The sequence below is a fragment of the Oenanthe melanoleuca genome, chromosome 3 (assembly GCF_029582105.1).
Source record: "Oenanthe melanoleuca isolate GR-GAL-2019-014 chromosome 3, OMel1.0, whole genome shotgun sequence".
Lineage (NCBI taxonomy): Eukaryota > Metazoa > Chordata > Aves > Passeriformes > Muscicapidae > Oenanthe > Oenanthe melanoleuca.
This window is the reverse complement of record NC_079336.1, coordinates 28,038,693-28,060,729: the sequence shown is the minus strand read 5'-3', so window position 1 is coordinate 28,060,729 and position 22,037 is coordinate 28,038,693. Positions and strand designations below refer to the sequence as shown.

At 38.5% G+C, this 22,037-nt stretch overlaps 1 protein-coding gene across 7 annotated transcripts; it reads left to right on the top strand.

Moving 5' to 3' along the window:
• Nucleotides 1-1,422: 1,422 nt before the first annotated feature.
• Nucleotides 1,423-21,713, top strand: ASRGL1 (asparaginase and isoaspartyl peptidase 1). 7 transcript variants are annotated; one of them, XM_056487155.1, is made up of 8 exons: nt 1,461-1,643; nt 2,153-2,229; nt 2,622-2,878; nt 6,543-6,685; nt 11,643-11,797; nt 15,966-16,084; nt 17,900-18,010; nt 20,627-21,713. In XM_056487155.1, exons 3-8 carry the CDS (start codon nt 2,692-2,694, stop codon nt 20,860-20,862), a joined length of 951 nt encoding a protein of 316 aa, XP_056343130.1. In that variant the 5' UTR covers nt 1,461-1,643; nt 2,153-2,229; nt 2,622-2,691; the 3' UTR covers nt 20,863-21,713. The 7 variants fall into 7 exon arrangements, with proteins under 7 accessions (XP_056343125.1, XP_056343130.1, XP_056343126.1 ...); XM_056487151.1 differs by having other exon boundaries at nt 2,088-2,229; XM_056487152.1 differs by having other exon boundaries at nt 2,088-2,229; nt 2,607-2,878.
• The last annotated feature ends 324 nt before the right edge of the window (nt 21,714-22,037 follow it).

Below are 22,037 nucleotides of genomic sequence, written 5' to 3'. Positions count from 1 at the left end.
TATTACACAAAGGTCTCCTATGAAAATTAGCGAGAACAAAATCAATAGATTTCTTGAGCAATTATTTAAAATTTATCCTAACAGTTTACATAGCTTTAGGACAGGTTCCTGATCTGCAATTCAATGTGATAATTTAAAAAAAAAACTAAATAATAATCATAAAACTAAATACTAATACTTTCCAGTCTGCTCTAAGAAGCTTTACAGCATTTTAAAAAGCACATAAACTATTTGACCACAATGACAAAGGCAGTGGCCAAAGAGGGCTTAAAATAAAAAGTTGATGAAGAAACAGATTATTCCAATTCTATCAAGTCACACTCTTGTTTGATAAATCATAATGTTAGACTAGTATTAAAATTTCAACTTAAAGTTACTAAATAAATTTTGTGTTCAGCTATCCATGCAAACAACCAAAATGATTCTTCTAAACTGTTTAATCTAAATAGTATTGGTTTCCTGTCTTGACACTACCTGAAAACAAGATAAATATTCTGCAAAAACAGGCGGCACTCTCAAATAATTAACGTAAGAAATTTTAATGCCTTTGTGTTAAGCCTACCACTGACAAAGAAAACAAAACACCAGGAGTATTTTTTTAATTAAACCACACTAATTCATTTTCAACAAACCTTCAGGATCAAAACAGATCGTAAATTGAATGACTTCTCATTGCCATAAATCCTTGTCCTTTTTGCACAGCCCTGAGTGGACACAGCAGGCTGCACTCTCTTGTCTCCCTGCAGCCAGAACTACAGCACCTCAGCAGAGACCAGGGGGCAGGGGCAGTGAGCAAAGAGGAATGCTCAAGGGAGAAGGCCAGATGTGTGCCAGTAGTTTATACAAATGTTGAGAAATCTTTCTTTACACTTCTACTTACTCAGGTAAGGGAGTTCAGAATTACGGGGGGCGGGGGGAGAGGTTTCATAAACTCTATTTTTTTATTTTTCAGAAAGAACTTTAGCAGCTCTACTTTCAGTTTACTCCTGTTTGTTCCACCGGCAGTGTACAATTAGAAATAAAACAAACATCAAGCTCAGTTCTTGTCTTTGTCATCAGTTTGGGAAGTGTGTGGCCACATACAGCTTATCCTCACGGGATGATCCCCACAGACGGAAGCTCCTTTGGCCTACGGCTCCTTTCAGCTTACAAAGCTGCACAGGCAGCCCGAGCTTTGGGAACGGGAATAACCCGGCCAGAGGGAAGGGCAGGCACGCGGGACGTGCTGCTGGGGGCCGATTTTTTGCCATTTGTCTAATTTAACTCGAGGGGAAATCGAGCGGAGGCAGGCGGTGAGCTGGTGTGACAGCGCGGCTGTGGCCGTGCACAGGGCGGCGGCTGAGGGGGAACCGCGCCGGGATGAGCAGAGACCAGCGGCACCCGCCGACAGCAGCTCAGCGCCGGCCCGCTCCCTGCCCCTGCGGGGCGGAGACCGCGGCGTGCGAGCGGCAGCGGCCGCCATGTTAGGTGCGGGCAGGCCTCGGCGCAGCCGGGGGCGCCATGTCTGTTAGGGGCGGCTGCCTGCAAAGGGCGCCCGGGCCTGCGCCGGCCCCGCACTGTACGCTGCACTGTACTGCCGCGGGCACCCGCACGGGAGCGCGCCCAGGCCGGCCGTGAGTCACAGCGAGGACGGGCCGCTGCAGGTGGGATGTGACCCCGCACTCGCGGGAACACTAGGGGCGGGCGGGAGAGCGGCGCGGGCCCGCCCTGAGCGGAGGTGCCGCCCCGGAGCGCAGCAGGGCTAAGCCCATGGCCGAGGGTAGCCTGTGCTGAGTTAGGGAGGAGTGTAGCTGCTGGCTGAAATAAAAGCCCGAACGGCCTCGCTTACGGGATGCTGTGCCCCACAGCGGCCCCGGCTGGGATTTCCCCTGCTCCGGCCGCCATCCCGGCTGGCCTCCTGAGGGACCACAGGAGTGCGTGAGGCTCTGTCGCAAGGGTTTGCCTGTAGGAAAGGCTGTTAGATTCTATTCTTCCCGCCTCCAAAAATAGACGTCTCCGATAAACTTTTCACGAGGGGAGTTTTCTCTGTGAAGCGCCCCAGATTTCAGTGGGCGATGAGTGAGCTACTGCTTCTTTTACCTCTTCAGGTAGCAAACCCCGTGATTTGCATCACCAAAGTGTAGCAATTAGCAACAATCTCTTTTGCTCGCAGGACGCCATGAGCAGTAACACCAAGGTGTTGGCTGCCAGGTGTGAATGAACACCTTGTTTTCCTGCTCGAAGTTCAAGGTATTGCAGGAGGTCAGAGGTCTGGGATCTGGGTGGTTAAGCTGGGTAAGCCTTTAACTCGGGTCGGGTCAGTTACATTTTTTTTCATTGTACTCTGACGACAGGCTACCCATAAAACAAAGAACAGTTAGCAGGTTCAAGGGTTACTCAAATGCCATGTAATGTATTATCACCAGACAGGGTTCATGCTAAACAACAAGGTTGTAGAATAACTTAGCCTGAAAGGGACCCTTCCTCAAAGCGGGGCTGGTCTCAGAGTTGCGCCAAGTTGCCTGGGGCCTCATCCAGACTGAATTAGGAGCTCCTCCATGTGAGTACTTGGCTTCCCAGAAGGTAAAATTGCGGCAAACTACCCATACGTGTTACCTAACCTGCAGCCACTTTCCGTGTAGAAAGAAGGACTACCCTTCCAATCAACTGACCTGAGTGCACAGCTGAAAGCCTGGGGAGGAATTCAGCAGGATGAAGCCTGTCATCGTGGTGCACGGTGGAGCTGGCCGGATCTTCAAGGAGCGAGAAGAGGGATGTCGTGCTGGTGTTGTCAGAGCTGCGCTGCGAGGTTACCATGTCCTGAGGCAGGGAGGCAGTGCTGTAGATGCAGTTGAGGAGGCAGTACGGTCAATGGAAGATGATCCTCATTTTAATGCAGGTAATGTTTTTAAGAATTAAGTGGACTTAGAATCATATTATATTTCAAAGTGTTTTGCCCTGATGCTTCTGAAAATCCTGGGTTGGATTATATTATTATTGCATTATTAGTGATTTATGTACATTGCAGTGGAGTAAATACTAGTGTCACAAGATAGGTGATTTCTCAGCATGGTACATACTGTAGTTTCTCATGAGTGTACTCAGGAAGATGAGTTATGCTTTTCCCATTCTTCATTGTTATGTATTTGTCATTTAATTTGTGTAGTAGTAGCTGTACATTTGTAGCTGTTTTCTGTAAATCTTCTGTTACTGTGCTATGTATATCCAGTTTTAAGACATAGACTCTTATGGGACATGTGTTTAAGTTAATGTGTCTCTTTCAAGGCACTTTGTTTCAAGGCAACTTTATTTAATGCTTGACCTTTACCCATTGCCGCAGAAATACTGGTGTTGGGGATTTTAGGTGTTTTTCTCTTCATTAATGCTTGCAATTAGTTATTTTGTAAATAATACTAGAGAAGCACTACAGTATTGGCATATGAGTCATAAATATGTACCTTCTTATAGTAAGGGTTCGTAACTGGATTTCCTAATCAGTAATGTGAACTAATGTTACAGGTAGTAATCAAATACTTTCTCCTTTTCTTAGGGCCTCAAGTTTATTATTTTGATGAATTTCAGCAAAAATATTTCCCTACTCCCACCATGGTATGCCAGAAAAGAACATGGAATGAAGTACCTGTAGGTGCTCAGTATTTTTGGTAACATAGCTACCAGTTATGTGCTCAGTTAATTTGCAGAGGTTAATTTGTTTTGTCTCACCTAGCAGTCAAGAGCAGCTTTTCTTTAATATGAAACTTTCATTGTTTTGTTATTGACTTGGGTTGAGTGTTTTGATATTTAGACCATTCAGGCTGAAATCATTAAGTGGACTTGGAGATATAGTGTGTACTTTTATACAGTTAGCATCAGGGTGGCATTCTCTTATTTAGCTTTTACTTAACTGGACTTGAGCCTTCATCTATTCACGTTTGACTATGATGGTCTAAATAGCAAATAATCTGTTACTTGCAGATATATCTAATTGTGTTAATGCTTATTAGGTACAGCTGCTTTCAGAATTTGGCAAAAATGAGCTGAAAGCTATGTGAGAAAGACCCTGATTGGAGTGGCTGTTTAAAACTCACTGTGTAGTATTTATCTTCATAAAAGGATAAAATCATTTTTGCTATAGTATTTTTTAGGCAAACACAGACATTGCTAAGAGACAATAATAAAGATGGGGAAGAATGGGCAGAACAAACAAAATTGTGACATATTTTGCATGATAGGATGTAGCCATGCTCTGTAGGGTCATCTTGATGTAGGCTTGGTGCAAGGGTTCAGAAGCTATACTGGTGTATAAAATTACCAGTTTAGTGACTTGTGCAGTGTAATAAAGTCAACAAGTTCTACTTGTGACATGGTTATTTTTCTGTGTGATTTCTTTGGCTAGGAGTATGTACCAGCTTGGCATGAGTACTCCAGGTGTGAGAATTGACACTCTGTTGAGCCTAGCACACTCTTTCCTATGCAGCCTTTGCAGGACAGATCCATCCATCCATCCATCCATCCATCCATCCATCCATCCATCCATCCACAGATAGAGGGAATTGAAGTACTACTCTCAGGATCCCAGCTGTGATTAGGCTTATGTCAGATATGTTGATTATTTGTTTCCTCCTAAATTTTCTGTCTTCTGTTGTCTGTCTCTTGTTTTCCCAGCCCTTTGCTTAACAAGTAAGTCCAAAACTATTTTTTCAGCACTGCTACCAATGGATACCATGGCCTCAGAGGCTGGTAGTCCCTATCCATTTGTTTGGAAGTCAGGTAAAAAGGCAGCCTGTAACCACAGAAGGAAGGATTCATCCTACCTGAGATCACTTGAAGTTCAGTAACTAGATTTTTGGTGTACAGACTTTTGTGGTGGTTAGTGGAATGAGAAAAGTTGGCTGTACAGCTCTCAAAGCTGTAGAAGTTGCAAATGCTCCCTCCCTGCAAGCGTTCAGGGCCAGGTTGGGTCAGGCCTTGAGCAACCTGATCTAATGGGTGGCATACCTGCCTGTGGAAAGGAGTTGGCACTAGGTGATATTTAAGGTCCTTTCCAACCCAGGCCTTTCTGTGAGTCTATGGCAAGTGGAGTGAATTGTCCTTAGAAGGTGCCTGTCTCTCTTTACGAGCTGTAAAACGAGACTTTTTTAGAAGGCTGCCTTTGATTAGAGAAACTGTCTGCAACTTTTTTCTGCTCAGCAAATTTTAGAAAATCCTGAAGTGTATCCTATGACATATGTCCAGTAGACATGGGATACTCTTAATGCAGTGATGAAGGGGCCTCGTTTATTTTCCCTGGAACCATGGTTCTGGTCACTGATACTTGAGAAAGGGGTACTGTAGTTCTAGTTGGAATTTTGTGATCGTAGATTAGAAAGCCTACCCTGTCAAAGAAAGTTAAGAGTATGGCAGGGTTTAGCTAAGGAAACAGTTCCTTACCAGCATAAGGAAAAGCTGGAAGAATGATGTCAACATGGGTGGCACAAGGCAATTAACCTGTAAGCTCTTTACAGACCAGTCTAGAAATTAACATATTGTGAATGATGCAGGACTGAACTGTGGAATAATTTATGCAGTTAGAGACAGGTAAAAAATGACTTTTGGGAGGGTGTGTCTGTATGTGGCAGGGCACTTTTAGAGATTACAAGAGGAGGATCACAGGCGAAAGGAGAAAAACCCTACTGGATTAGTTATGTACAATGCTAAGGCCTTTTTACCTGAGGTACTGTGTAAATCTGCCATGTTTTGGTTTGGTTTTTTATTTCTTTTCAGGTTTAGTCTTCATTATCTGTATTAGCAAGGCTTGTGCACTTGATGACTTACAGCATGTTATTCCTCTGTGGTACAATTATTGGCATTATTTTAAAAAACACCCTATTTGCATTGTCTCATTTTGTATGTCATTAATTTTCAATTAGGTTAGTGATAGCACTGATAATTATAGAAGATAACTACCTGATGTTTTATTACTTAATTTTTATTTTTTAAAATTACTTTATATACTGTTTTTATTTGTTAATGGAAGAGCTTGTTATTTTAAGCTTTTGCCACGGTAGTGAGGGGACACTTATTCTGCCCCATTAATTTTGGCAGTTTATTGGAGTGCTGTGTGATGTTAATCTGTTGATAGAATCAAACACTATACTATTTCTTTGGCTGGTGTTGTATTCTCCTTTGGAAGATCTGTAAAGGCAAAATAGTTTTGTACACTTAAAAGTTATCTGGGGAATAAAGAATTCTGTTCATGATGGTTTGTTGATTTAACTTTAATACCAAGTGTATCATTTGGATGGGATTGAAAGTGTGTTCTTATACCAAAATAAAACTCTGTTTTAAAGTAGATGTCGTACTCCGTGAGACTTCTGTTAATGGCTGAATTTTGTGGTTATACTCAGCAGTGTTTCTGCTGTTTTGTTTGTATTTGGGAGATACTTTTGGTAAGTCAGCAAAGTGGGAAAGAGAAAGGTTGCTTGATGAGAGCTTATAATTAAATCACCTGGGTGGATAGCACTTAATGACTTTCTTCTTTTTCTCTTGCCCTATAATTTTTTTTTTTTTTTTTTTCTCTTTAGGTTGTGGATCTGTTCTAAATGAAAAAGGCGAAGTAGAAATGGATGCCATTATCATGGATGGAAAAAATTTAGACTCTGGAGCAGTATCTGCAGTTAAGTGCATAGCAAACCCAGTAAAACTTGCTCGACTTGTTATGGAAAAGGTATGCTGGTTATCTATGTGAGTATGAAGCATTTTCTTTTCCTTTGAACTTCATCCAGTATATTGATACACCTCAATGATGATGTTTGTGTAGTACTTTAAAGCAAGAAGGAAGGGAGAAATTGATTGGAGTGTTTGGCAACTATGGTCATGACCATGAAGCACTTATTTTCAGGATTTTTGAGAAATATTTATAAAAAAATAGCATTTTAAGGAAACTTAACTTCACCTCTACACGTTCATCTTCTGTAGTTCCGCTGCTGGTATTTATGGGGTTTTTGTTGTTTTTTGAAGAGCTTTTATTTTGTCACTCAGTGCTGTGCTTGATCTTGCAAGATTAAATTTAGGTAATACACTGTTCACTTTGCAGTGGTGTGGAACTGAATTAAATGACCCAGTTACATATTTGGCTGTGTAATGCAATCCTATGTTGTTCTGGGTAGCCTTCTCCATTTTCACCTGATCAGGTGGTAGCACCAATACAGTTGTAGTCTTCCACCAGTAGAAGATAATATTAGTTCTGTGTGGTGCTGATGGATTTTTCCAAGATAATCAAAGTTATCAGGGCAGTACATATTACTTGACCTTCCATATAAGATCAGTCCCACCTTACTCCACTAAGAAGTCCATCTAATATTTGCCACAGCAGATTTCTCTTATTTTTCAGATATGATGCAACTGTTCTATGTCAGGATGGGAGTAAGTCTGTTTTACTATTACGAGGCTGTGACAGTGATCAAAAAGTTTGTCCTGTCTTTGGAATTTACATTTTCATCCTACTAGTGTAATTGCCCCATTGTTGAAAAGGTTCATATTTATAAAAACACTTACTAATAAAGAAGATTTTATGTTTCTTTAACCTTTCAAAGTGGCTTATTATAAAACAAGGTCTGTTTGGTGATCTATAAAGATGATTGACATTTGTCTTGTCCTCAATGGCCTCCAAAGCAGATAGAATTTTTTTGTGTCCTTAGTTCAAGGACAGTTCTGTTTTTAAGAATAGAACATTTCACTAAAATACTGAATAGAAATATTTAAGTGAAATGTATGTCTACTAGAAAACAATGTTAAAACATGTGATGAATAAGATTTTCTTTACTTCATATGGATTTTGTTTTGTGATTAACTAGATCAGTAAATAAGTAGAGGTGGTAGACAGCTTCACAAGACAAAATTTGAGAATATAGATGAAGGGGTTGGGGAAGATATATCTCTAGCATGTTAAAGTAAATGTTGTATTTTATTTTCTTCTGTAGAGAACCTATTATAGTGCCTATTGTTTACTTCTTATTCCAGAATCACTGATTTATTTTCCTTGTTTTCTTGTCCGTGAAAAAAATCCAATTTAAGTCAACAAGAATAAGGTCAAAACAACGCTGTTGGATCTTGAGAATATAACTTTGCAAAGTGTGTTTTAAAAATTAAACAAAAAACCCCAAGCCAACAAACAGAAAGCCTTCTCCCCATCTTGTCTACTACAAGGTCTTTCTTGTCATTGCATAGTGCTTCTATGTATTGAGGCTAAATTTGAAATGTAATAATAAAATTCTGCTGTACAGGTGGAAGCATAATGGTGTAGCCATAACACCGTGACATTTTGTGGTAAAGGTATTACTCTTTGCCAAGATGCAAAAAAAAAAAAACAAAAAAAAACTGTGTGCATGATGATGATAAATTTCAAATGTAAATGTTTTCTGCTTGATGCATCTTGAGAAGAGTTTATGCACTTCTCCATCTCCCATAAATGGTAATACCAACTGATGTTGCTCTTCATCTCATTGTTGCCCATGTGTTCATCTTGGACAGGAATTTTGAGACACCAGCCCAAGGTATTTCACAGTACATTTCATTGTTGTACTGTGCTTAATTTAAAAACATTTTTAGCTGTGTGACTTTGATTGGTAATAAGGGTAGCTCTTCTGGGCTCTTAAGTCTGTATGCATAATTCCCAGTGGTTTTGAGATGCCTTAATGCCATAAAGAATTTTGAAACATGAGGCTCCTAAAAACAAACAAGCCAACAAAAACCACCCGGTACATCTGCTTGTAATTATATTTCCATTCCATTATAGAACTGTGTGGGCTCCATCTGGTGGCCAGAGCAGCTCCCCTAGATTGTTGCAACACATTTATCCTTTTTGGCTGTCACTTTCCCACTGAGCTCAAACTTGTCCAAGTTCATGGAGTAGGAAAAAGGGAGGGCAGCAGAATAATTTCCATTCATGATTTATTGTACTGTTGTTCTCAGGAGCTTCTAGAGGTGGAAGACGTTTAGTAAATTAACTAATGTAATGCATTCTTGAAAAAGCACTTAAATTTCTCTTGGATCATTCCTGTTTGTGCTGAACATAAATAGAATGATACATTGAAATTATTTTTTTTTTAATTTGGGACATCTACCCCTTCTCAGCTCCCACACTTCATTAGATGGGCTTCTCATGAACATTAGAGAACTAATTCATTGGAATATATAAGGTGTATATTTTCCTCTGCTCTTATTATGTGTTTACATTAAGCAAAAGAGAATTTAGCTTAGAGCACAAACTTCTTGAGGCAAAGCGCCAGTTCTTTTTTCTGGACTGCCTAAATTGTTAAATGAAGAACTCTGATAGACTCTCAGAGTTAGGCAGAGTTTAGGCCAGGCAGAAATTTGGGGTATTTCCTTCATTTCCAGTGAAATTAACTAAAAGTGCCAGCGTTTTTTGTTTATTTGTAAGATCTCTTGAACCCTTTTATTGTCCTTTTGGATTACTTTATGTAAATGTCTTCCAGAAAAAGTAGGCACTTCACATTAGCAGACATATTAATGAATGAGACAGAAAAATGTACTTTTGCATTGTTTGACAGTGTTCTCCTAGGTCTTTTGATTGACATCATCTGCTGAAGTGAATGACAAAAATCACCTTAAGACATCTTCTTGTCAGTGAGGATCAAAAAAGAAGAAAACCCCCCCAAACATGAAGTCCTATCATAGCAGTTTTTTATCAGTACGCAAGTATTTTTTGTTTGTGTAGTCTAGGAAGGTGCAAAATTGCATATGGGATGGAATCCTATGAAAAAAGCTTTTAGAAATAGCGTCCATTTTTTATTATAAAACTACCTTTTTAAAACTTATTTAAAGGATGATATAGTCATAGTTGCTGAAGAGAGCGAGGGGTGGAGGACACAGCCTTCTGGTACAGGTCAAGACAAAAGCAAATTTCAAATTTCCTACAAAAACCCACCAAACAACAAAAAAAACCCCAACCCACAACCACAAATGAAAAACAAAACGGTTTTGAATGCTGTATTGTGTTATTCTCATGGGTTAGTGGTAGGCAGAGGGGGGCAGTATTGCACAAAGAAGTTGGCTTTCAAGTCGAAGAACACTACTCATTAGTTTTGTTAGAAATAGGTAAGTGTTACAGTGTCTCATAATATGGTAATAGCACTCAGCAAGAAAGCCTGATGTCCACTTTGACAGGGGACTTCTTCTTTGTCACCCTTAGTATTCCCTAAAGCAATACTCTTATGAATTAAAGATTAGTTTAAAAGCCATTTAAATTTTCAAAAATGTTTGATATCAGGGCTGCAACATCAGAAATGTTTCTAAAGTGTAGTCCCTGTCCAAAGGGCTTAATGCAGAGACTGTGGTAGACTTAAGTAGAGATCAGCTCTGACTTGGAAAGAGATTTGTGTGGAAACCTTTAAAGCAATGTAGTGCTATGCATTGGTCATGGTAGTGATTACTTGTCATTGCTTTAGAAATCAACAGCAGTTGATGGTCTGCAGCATCTTAACCTGAAGCTTTGAGACTGTGAATTTCCTCCAGAATGTAGTATGGTACAGAAATACCCCACTTCTGCTGTCCTTGCTTCTGGCCAAGAGCTGAGACTGTGCCACCTGAGAGCTTTGCAAGGCTCTACATGCCTGCTGCCTCCAGCCTCACATGGTTCTGTTTGGACCTCAGGTGGTCTGTGTGCTGTGCTGCTGCATGGACAGAAGGGCTTGCTGTAAGTTAGGTGCTCTGCTCTGAAATTGCTCTGTGCTGTGCAGTCAGACCACCACTTCTCTAAAACCTTCCCAGGCTCTGATGAGCAATTGGCAGCTGCGTAATTGCGCAAGAAGCTGCTGCTTACTTTTTGACACATCAAATAAAAAAAAAAAACAAAACAAAAAAAAAACAAACCCAGATTTCAGAGCTACTACTAAAGTATGAGGATTAATTAAACAAATTTATCTGGCAAATTTCTCTAAAATATGAATTAACCAAGCTCTACAGACTTTGAAGCATGGAATTAACTAAGGCTGTTGAATTAAAAATCTGGTTTGAAGTGCTTTGTAAATAAAGGAATAAAAACAGAACTTTCAAGTACTATTAGACGAGAATAAACATTTTTTGCTCAAACCCATTAGAAAGTATTCTGTTCATAGATTTGATCCTCTGAGTTAATAAGAACAGCAGCTTGTTGAAGGAAATATTTAAAATTAAATTGTTCAGCTAATGATAAGGAACATTTTAGTTGTATGCTCTTTACATTTATTTGTTATTTACTAGGTGTAATGCTTCTAAAGAGGAATTTATTTAGCATTCTTTTGAATAAAAGCCTTCTAAATTTCATAGCTAACTGGACAAAACAATTAGTTATGTAGTAATTTGGTGGTTTTTTTGAAACTGTGAAAAACACTTGCATACAAATTAGCTAAAGAACAAATTTACCAATTTCTTTTTCTTCCATTATAGTAAGTGTTAAATAGGTAAGTACAATTCTTTTCTATTGATGGTTATAAAGTTTGTGGTTTGGAGAGCTGAAAGCTTTTTCTGCTGTAGTGGAAGGGGATGTGGACAGAAGTTTAGAAATTTTTAAAATAAAATTTGCCATTTTCTTTGTGTGGATACTTCTAAAAATAGAGGTGATACAAAACTGTTCAGTACAAGACAAAACAAGAATTGTCAATGAATCTCTTGTCTTTCTGCAGACAAAGCACATGCTGCTGACTGACCATGGTGCACACCTGTTTGCTCAGACCATGGGTATTCCTGAAGTTCCAGGGGAGAAACTCATAACTGAGAGATCCCGGGAAAGATGGAAGAAGAACCTTGAGCCAGATTCCAACCCTGAAGAGTTTCAGAAGTATGTAAAATATATTTTATTTTTAAATTTGGGTAATTTAATTTGTGCTATCTGGTTACAAAAATAACTCAAACCAAAAACCCCCAAAAGAATAAAGCAACCAAGAAAAACAAAACCCCAGACAAATAAACACAAACCTTGAAGGCCTGTATTCCAAATGTTATGTAGTTTGATACAGTCTTTACAGTATGTCTTTATTGAAAACCGTAGAAAATCAAGCTTCCAATGAATTTACTTAAATTTAAATAACTGGAACAAACATAATGAAACTTGTTGCTGCTTAAGAAGATTATTGGTCACTGACAATAGCATAGGTTTCGTGGCTTTAGTGGAGAACAAAGTTAGAACTTGTTACTGCTCTTAGAATCAGTTACAGAAGCACATAGAGTAGCTTTAATAAACAGCAGGTGTTATTTTGTATTGCTTTTTCTGTGGAGGAACTGATTTTGAAAAATCTCCAGTGCACATACTAAGTTAATAAAAAACCCCAAAAATCCTGAGAAATCTGATCTTGGTTAAGTATGAAGTAGATTATCAGATTTGTCTTTAAATTGGATTAGATATTTAAACAACATCAGACTTTGACCAGTAATTCCTTTTGAGTGGTGATTGTGGCTGTTGGTTATGACAAGGAATGAAAAAAAATAACCAAGTTTAGTGGGTGGGTGGGAAGAGAGATGCTGCTGGATGTTACTGCCCAAGAGCAAAATGAACATCACTTGGAAAACACCCTAGTTTCATATAAAGCAGAGTGGAAGGTGAGGTGGACAGCAAAGGGATGAAAAACATCAGGTGTCAAGAATGTTTTCTGTGCCTGTGAGGTAGGTATGAGCACTAACTTGTTTTGAGCTTCCATTTGTATGTCCATAGTTCTGGTGCAGGAAAACACTGTATTACATAAATGCTGTATAATGTGCTGTTTATCTGTTTTGTGAAACAGGAATTCGTAGATTAAGAGGAGGAAATCTTCTGTGGCCATGTTAATTTAAGTCCATGAAAGAGGCTATAAATTGCAACCTATATGTTACTTTCAGTAAATTGCTAGAAGGAAAAACAAAGTAATGAGACAAGCATAAATATAGTTTTGTAAAGAAAGTGATGTTGTTCCTTGACCATAAGGTCTTGGTCATAGTTTGTCTTATATGCAACAGAAGTTATCTTTTGATCTGTGGTCTGTCCAAGGACTGTGTGGTATTATCATTCTTTGTAAAGAATTTTGAGGATGGTGTAGCCACCACTGCCTCTTATTCTTTTGAACATATCAGTTGGAATAGCATGGCATTTAAGTCTTCATTCATTCCTCATAATGGCTTCACTTTTTACCTTTTTATTCTTTTTTTTTTTTTTTTTTTTTTTTTTTTCTGAAAACAGTGTTAGGCATTTTGAATTTTACCATGGACTTCTGGAATATCTGATAATAAAAAGCTTGTGTGTTTCTGAATGACTGAAGACTTTTTCTTGTCTTGGCCATAATGTTACTTTTCTGAAAACCAAAACATCAGCACAAATTCAGAAAGTTGAAAACAGGTCTTTCTTAATGCAAACCCATTTCATTCTGTGTCACACGTGGAATGTTCTTGTTCCCTGTTATGTTCACAGTGATTATGCAGAAACTTGCCTGAGGCGAACAGACAGAAGGTGAAGTAGTATTAGTCAGAGGCAACATAATACCAGATCATACTGGGAATTTGAAGGTTGGTGTATACTTTACTTCCCTGATCCTCACAGTGTTGGAAACCCTGGGGTTTCATATGCTTTGCAGGTGAAGTCTGGTGTCTCCACAAGAGATACCTTTCTCCTCTGCTGGTTAGAAGCCTGCACTGATTTATGCTGAGAGTTTAGGATTCCATTGCATGTACAACATTCCATCTTGTATGCCTTTTGCTGAGAACAAGGCGTGATTTGATTTATCTGCAATCTCACGCTGCAAGGACTCTAGCAATACCCTTATTAAGAATTACTGGAGTTTGCCTAGGAGTCCCACAGAAAGGGTGTTGAGTCTGGCTGTAAGGTAGTAAATGGGCTTCTAGCCTCACTGTGAATCACACTGCTAGAGTAACTTGAGGAGGTATTAACTAACAAGGACCCTAACAACAATAAACAGAAAGCCACACTACTGATGCAGGGCTGAGAGACAAAATAGCAGGTAACTCATTAGTTAAATGGGGGTAGTGTAAGTACATGTCACTTCATGGGTATTGGATGATGAAAGATGTAGACATTATGTGTCACAGTTTATGTGGTATATAGGAATAATTCTTGATTGATTCTAATTCTAATAGCATCCTCTGGTATACCACAGGTACTTGTTGAGGTTGTTGCTACTGTCAATAATTAAAAACAAAGAGATGGTTATAAATTGATAGCAGTTTTGGCTTCCTTCTTAATATTTTGGAGTAAACTAGCCATGCAAAAAAAATTATTTGTATCTTCTTTGCCTGAGTTCTGAAGATGATTGAAGGAAAGGTTACACTGAAGCAGTAAAAGAAGGGACTATAAGAAATTAAGTGTAGTTATCTATTTGCTTCGCTGCAGATGAGGTGTGTTAGACACATTCGCTTTGTTATTTATTGCCAGTTGTGCTCTCATACCAAAACAGGTAATTACTGCCTGTGTAATCTGTGTGCTTTTATTTTCACAGTTGCTTAAGGTAAATACTTACCTTAGAAAATGTACATCTGGATACAACTTTCTTAATTTCTCAGGAGGATCTAACTTTAGTTGGTTGAAGGGTGGTACATGAATGTGCAAGGGAGTACTGAATTTACTAATGTTCTTTTCAGCAAATCATTTGTAACAGATGGATGGGTGGGAAGCCCATCTGCACCATCATATCAGTTTGAGATGAGGTCCGTCTCTACATAAATGTCAGAGCAGCTTATAAGGCCTGTGATTCATCAGTCAACTTTGAATTGCTGTGAATGAAGTGTAGGGACTGACAGTATGATATTTTACATAAGCAGGAGGGAACGGGAAGTTGGGTCTCTGAGAAACTGACTCTGTGTTTCAAGGTACACAAAGACTTTGTCTGACTTAATTAGCTGAGATTTTGCGGAGCTGTAGAGAAACCCTCCCCAGTGCCCAGGTAAACTTGAAAGGTATTCCTTTTCCAGTTGTCTGTTGGGTAGTTCTGTGAAGGATTGTTATGAATTTTTTTCCTGTGTGGAGGGATTTAGATTATTTTTGTTATACTTCTAGTCACATACTGGTTTATGTTCCTACATGAATTGCTAAGACTGGAATATATGGATATTTAAACTTCTCAGTTGCTTCTCAGTAATGTCTCACTTCTCAGTGCAGCAACTGTTACAGTAAGTCATGACAGGGTTTTTTTTTTCCATACACAACTACACACGTATATTTTGAGACGGCTATTGTATCTGTCTTTTCTGTGATGAAGAAATAAAGCTATAGTTGTGACTTCTGTTTTCTTCACTGCCTGAAGATTTTTAAACCAATGTGCAGCTTCAGCAGAGTCTACTGGCCAAGTGATTTAAACCTCCTTGATTACGTAGCTACAGAGTACAAAGACTAAAGTATGTCTTAATGATGCATTGTGAGCAATACTAGTTGAAAGGAAAATAAATAAGCTTTTTTTTAAACAGCATTCAAACATTAAGGGGAGTAAGGAAAAGGAAAGAGGAGGAACAGGAAGGAAATGATTCAGTGCATGCATAACATTACTGTCCTTTTCTGTATTCACTCATTTACGTGCATTGTCATTAATAATTCCGGTTAACCTCCTGTTGAGACAGTGGAGCCAATTGTTGCATCTTTGAGTTGCCATTTAGGGGAAAGTTGTGTGTCAGTTTGTGTGTCAGCCAAAAAACTACTCCAGAACTATAATGACTAGAAGTATTTCTGCCCTGTGTGCTTTTGTTTTGCGGGTTTTTTTTCCCTCCCAAAGTTTCCATGCTGTGAAAGTAAACAAGTCATGGTGGAAAGATTTTTTAAAAAGTGTTTTCTATTCTGTTAAATACAAAGCTTTTGAGAATTGTTGCATGTTTCTTGTTATTTTTGTAATGAGAAGTGTGGCAAAAATAGCTTTATGATGAACAGTAATTCTGTTGTAGAAATCTTCTTTAAAGCTACCTGGGAAATAAAGGCGACGTGCTTTGGCAGGTATGCTTTAATTCTGTCTAATTTTGTGAACTGTTTTTCTTGGCAGAGACCTTGGAACAGTCGGTGCTGTTGCTATAGACAGTGAAGGCAATGTAGCTTGTGCAACATCCACGGGAGGACTCTCTAATAAACTGATTGGCCGTGTTGGTGACACAGCATGCATAGGTATGGAGCGTGGGATCTTGCCTTTCCCTTTTTGGGGGTATCTCATTTAAAAAAAGAAAATAAAGTATTACAGTTCTCCTTTTCATTAGTGAAACAAAACATAAATACTAATCCATCTGAAATTGAGGTCTAACATTGAAATCTATCTATCTAGCTAAAGCTTCTTACAGCATGGAGATTTGCAAGAAAGAATTGGGACTTGTGTGTGGAAAATGGGTAAGGGAGTTGGTTTTTTCTGTCCTTTCTTCAGTGCTAACACCTGTGTTTTCTTTCTGTTGATTCTGATAAAGCTCTCCATTTTTATGGCTCTGCTTTCCTCTAAGTCAAAAAATGTAGCTTGCTCCATATTAAGATGCTGTTTCCTTGATACTTAAGGAAGTAAACGTAATTGCAATTACCACTTGTTGTATCAGTGAGCAAGAATTATAAAGTGACTCTTAGAGAGCCCTGGTAAGACTGTCTCAGAACCTAATAGATGTGGTGTGCAATAAAGGAAATATTTAAAGAGATCTCTTATCCAAGTATAAGGAGACACTTCAAATCCTTTCCACAGACTTCTTCTCGTGAAAGAGGCTTGCCATTTGATTGTTTCAGGGATCTATCATACAGCTGAGATTTGGAAAATAATTATTTTTAGTAAAACATGTTCCAAACTCAAATAGCATTGCTGTTGGCAATATATGATTATTATAAAACTGTCTCTTTTTTGCATACAAAGTTGCTGACATTTTGTTATCCTTTGGATTTTTGGCTGTAGTTTTCAATTTTGTGTCTCACTGCAGCCTTCTGACTGCAGATACCCTTTTCCTGTGTAGATCATGCTCAGCGTTCTTATAGTTTGGGACAAGGGTTTGTGAAGCACAAGTGAAACTGGGCACTTTTGAGCATATTGCTTGCAATTTTTGGTCTCGCTAGGCATCTTCAGGATTTGATACTGAAATGTCAGCTGTGCTTTTAAACATCAGAGGCTTTGATTAGGGGGCATTGACTCAATATGGCAGTGTTTTCTCACATGTTACTTAGAGTCCATTAAAAGGATCTGGTCAAGAAGGTACAGAAGGGAAGAAGCTTTCATTGCTCTCTTAAGGCCTCTTTCCCCCTCCTTGTTTATAATGCTGTGGTATGTTTCTTCCTCGCTCCTGGGAAATATTTTTCTTAGGAGATGTTCTAGAAATATGGATATTGAGCAAGCAGAAGCTTGGTGAAGAACAGGGTGTGGAATGTGTCAGAAAAACAAGGATGGGAGAAAAAAAAGGCGGGGAAGGGGAGTTCAACAGAAGAAACACTCTGCTTGTGGTGAGGACTTTAAAGATTCTTCAGGAGTGTTTTGTGAAGTTTTACGAGAGCCCATGCTCTTCAAATCTCTTGCATGCTGTGGAGAGTAAGTTCTCCTCAAACTGGTCAGCTCACCAATGTCCTCACTAGATCTTCCTTCATATCTTCCCAGTTGATATGATCTGGCATTCTGCATCCTGACCTGATCTTGCTGATCTTCAGTATACCCTCCCTTGACGTTCCTGGAAAATATTTTTGCCCATTCCTGTGGAGTGTTGGCCTGCTTTGCCTCAAACAAATCATTAGTCTTCTCTCTCTCAGCTTGGCAACTGACTTGCCCCAACTGTTGTTCATCTCTTTCACATATTTTACTTTTAAATTGTGGCAGAAATGAGAAAGCAGCTTTTCTGACATTTTGCTTTCAGAAATTCACAGAGCTAATGGACCTAAGGAAGAAATGTTTGGTACCTATTTTAAGCAATGCAGGGCTTTTAAATCCTATTTCAGAATATTGCTTTCTTTTTTTTTCCCCTTTGAAAGGAAGTGGAGGTTATGCTGACAACCATTCTGGTGCCACTTCAACGACAGGACATGGGGAGAGCATTATGAAAGTGGTCTTAGCCCGACTGATTCTCTATCACATGGAGCAAGGTATATTCCAGACTTCCTGTAATTGGAAATAATGAGGATGGGAAACATTGCCTAATCACAGGTTTCAGTGTATATATGGTCATCCAAGAACACTTGTCAGAAGAATTTCTCTCAGGGGTATGTGGATGGGTTAAATCAAAAACTTCAAAAACAAAGTATTAAATTATTAATAAAGCTAAAATAGCTGAGGCAAACAGAATTATCTCTGCTTCCTGATACTGATTCATGCTTTAGATCAGTAATAATGTCTTTGAAAGACATTACTCTATACTTTGTTTAACAGAAGTTCTCTTTAGTAATTTTTTCCCAAGTATAAATTAAAATTCTGTGAACAAGAAAAAGAAAACAAGTAAAAATAAAATATATTTAAGGGAGCAGTGAAGGTGGGCTTGAAACAGATAACTGGAGCTGAAAGTAGGGGATACTGTCTTTCTAATAAACTGTAACGGTCTTTATTGTAACAACTGTACGGCAACAGAAAATATTTTAAGACTTTTTAACCATTATTTCAATTTACATTTTGTTTTGGAAAATGAATTAAACTGACTGAGCGGGTATGTGGTAAACAGCTGACACAGTATGTCTTACATGACTGTAATACAATCTGACTGTGGGATGACCCTTTGTAGCTTTACCTTCATGACATAGTCTGTCATCTAAACCCTTGATTATGTTACAGCCTGTAAACAGACAACATACTTGTGTTGCATGTGTTCAAGAATCATTAATATAGATATCACCATTATTTTTAGAAAGCTGTAGCTCTGGGGCAGTACAGTGTAACTTTCTTTGAGATTGACCAAAGTGGAAATAGTTGGAAAATATTGTTTACATTTTCATTGGAGAAGCAGTAAGTAGACAAGTAACAGCTGCAAATATTTTTGTTGTGCTTTATAGGGCTGTTTGCATATAATGGGTGCATTTCTCTAAATCTCATAGCTGATGTGACAGTTTCAGCATAAAATACAGCCTACAGATTATTTCCCAAAGCTCTTAGCACATTATGCTCACCCTTTACTCTCTAAATTACATCTCTTAGGTATTCAATCTGTGAACAGCTTTCTAAGCTCTTGTCTGAATTGTGTAAACCAGTTTCTTCTCTGGCTTGAAGTTAACTGCATTGCAAGACTTATGCATTGATAGCAGTTATCTGGCTTGTGATTAATCAGTTTGAAAGGCAAATGAGTCTCAAATTTAAAAGTTTATTGGAAAAAGATAAAAAGAAAATGACCCCATTTGTATTCATGTCTAATGGGTTTGCAGTTGTTCACCCTGCCTGTGCTTGCTTTACCTTCATTTTTCCTGCCCAGAAGTATAACTCAGCTGCCAGGCAAACATGTCAGCAATTAGATTCCCCCCAGCCCCTCCTCCCAACATGTTTCCATGAAGGCACTGAAAACAAACCCTCAAGTTATTGTAGCTTTTTGAGTCCTTGAACATTGAGCTGAAGTTGCATATATAAGAAGAACTGTAGAGCCCTGATAATTCTGTTCAGCTGTTTGGTAATTCGCATAATAAATATCCTCTTTTGGACAAATGCTGCAAAATTTACTTCTGTATTTCAGGAGTGAATTTCTTTGCCAGTCTTAACAGCTGTTGGAATTTCAGTCTTATGGTGGCAGCTGTTGTCTTGGTGAAAAATCAAACAGTGAAATACTGACCCTTTGAAGACAGTGCCACTGGCTTGAATAGTCACAGTGTCACCCGTGCGTCACAGTAAGGAGCTTTATCCTGTCAGTCACCAGTGCTGTGAATAATTCTGACTCTGATAGTTTTATTTGGTTTTAACTCAAAATTTGCAGGCAAGGCATGAAGGTCAGGTTTTGTTCTATAACCTAAGCTTGCATAACATTACTGAGGGTCTGTATCTTAGGGTAATTAGGCCAAGCCAACTGCATTCCTGAATGTATATTTAAACTTGTAGTGAGCAAATATTTTGCAGCTATGTGTATGATGTACCTAGTAAATTTGTTTTATTCAGAAAATACTCTTGTTAATATGAATCAAGTAGAGAAAAGCTAAAGTTGCTTTGCTGGTCCTTTGTTTAATATCTATTATATTGAGACCTCATTTTGCCTGATGGTTTCAGAAGTTTCAGGAAGAGTCATGCTGATGTCTGCTTTTGATAAATTACGATTATGTGTAATATGTGCTTTGAGTTCTGTTGCAGCCAGTGGAACTAGAACAGACATTTCTGAAATTTTTGATTGTTTTGATGTGTGTTTTTTTTCAAATTGTAAATGCTTTAGATCTAGCTTGTCACAAACCTTTGATGAAAGCCTTGCAGATTGGCATTTTTTTCCAGTCAAATGATGGCATAAGAAATGGTGCTTCCTGAACATAAAGTTTGTGAGTTAGTTTGTATTAAACATTGAAACGGAATCAAAATCTGAAGCTATGTAAATAAATACTTGGAGCAGTACCACACCATAGCAGCTCTTTGCAACTGTCCAGAGGCTTTCCAAAAATGCTTGCTTTGTTAGACTGGAAATTTTTTGCTGATTTAGTTGAAGGAGAAGTTAGATTTGACTGGTTCAATGGGGAGGGGTGAAATTTTCAGAGAATTTTAAGACTGTCAGGACAGGTACTATGAAGTGATTTTGTTTTTCTTTTCAGGAATGTCACCAGAGGTAGCAGCGGACACTGCATTAGACTACATGAAGACACGAGTTGGGGGTTTGGGGGGTGTCATTGTTGTCAGCAAGGCAGGAGAGTGGGCAGCAAGGTTCTCCACCAAGCAAATGTCCTGGGCTACTATAGAGGATGACAACCTGCATTATGGGATTTATGCTGGGGAGAAGCATACAAAACCTGTTGATGAAGCACTTGCATCTGAAAGGGAGGGACTCTAAGAATGAAAAAAGTTGACTGATGGAGAAGAATGAAGGTCTCCAGTTTTTGTTGGAGGATAGTGACAGCTGATTTTGTCTTTCTGAGAGATGTTTTAGTTCACAGGCATTACCACATTTACAGTCAAAACAAAATCTGGACATAGTTCTTTAGTGGACATGTATATATGTGTAGTCTTTTAATACCTCAAGTCAGATCCTCCTTTTTTAGATAAGAAAGAGAATGGTGTGTAGGTTCCTTGGTTAGCATGCCTTAATCTTACATTAAAGGGAGTCTTGAGTTTCAGTATTAGAGGATCTCCTGTGTACATTCTCAGAGACTGCTGCCAGGATGATTTGAGACATAAATGCCTATTAATTAAAAGCTGAATTTTGGAAGTCCAGAGTCTTTTGAGCAGCCATCTCATGATAACTTGCTAATTGTTGGTGAAAGTACACCATAGAGCAGCAAAGGGTTAAGATTAAAATCATTGTTGCAGTCTTGAGCTAACTTGTCACATAAAATGAAGTAAAGAAAGTAACTTTCTCCATAGAAGGGAAGGTGATGCTAAGGAGCTCTAATTCCATTCCTTGACATCAGACCGGAAATCGCAAGAAAATTGGGTACAGTATTTCAAATTGTACCTGGTCAGTTAACAGGAAAGATGCTATTGACAGTAATATTTTGGGGTGGTATTGAAGAAAGTTGTTATTTCAATAAAATAATGGCAATCTTTACTACTGAAATGTAAAGGTGATAGGCACCTTTTAAGTCAAAACATGAAACAGACGCTGATTAACTGGAAAAAATAATTATCTGAAAGTAAGTGGTCAAAGCAAGTTGTACTGAAATAAATAAAACTGCCTGTTAACAAGCTTCTTGTGTGAAATCTGAAACATTGTCTGCAGGGATTTTATTTTTTTAAATTATATTCTGTGTTACTTCTAATACATTTTCTTCATTAAGTTTTTGTATTTTTAAAAGAGAGAAAAATTCCTTTTTTATTTTCTGACTCTCAACTATATGCATATAGGCATGGATGTAGGCTGTACACAAGAAAACAGATATTTTATCATATATACTGGCTTTGTCAGATGAAAGAGTGTATAGAAGGCACACTCCTCATAACCTTTCCATTGCTTGGAGTAGCTGGAAGGAGGTGTGTTTACCCAGTACTGCCATAACACCTGGCGTTCCT

Coding starts and splice junctions, on each gene's coding strand:
- ASRGL1 (XM_056487150.1), top strand. CDS start 2,692: ATGAAGCCTGTCATCGTGGTGCACGGTGGAGCTGGCCGGATCTTCAAG. Junction 11,798..15,965: donor AACCCTGAAGAGTTTCAGAA/GTATGTAAAATA, acceptor TTTTCTTGGCAG/AGACCTTGGAACAGTCGGTG. Junction 16,085..17,899: donor TGGTGACACAGCATGCATAG/GTATGGAGCGTG, acceptor CCCCTTTGAAAG/GAAGTGGAGGTTATGCTGAC.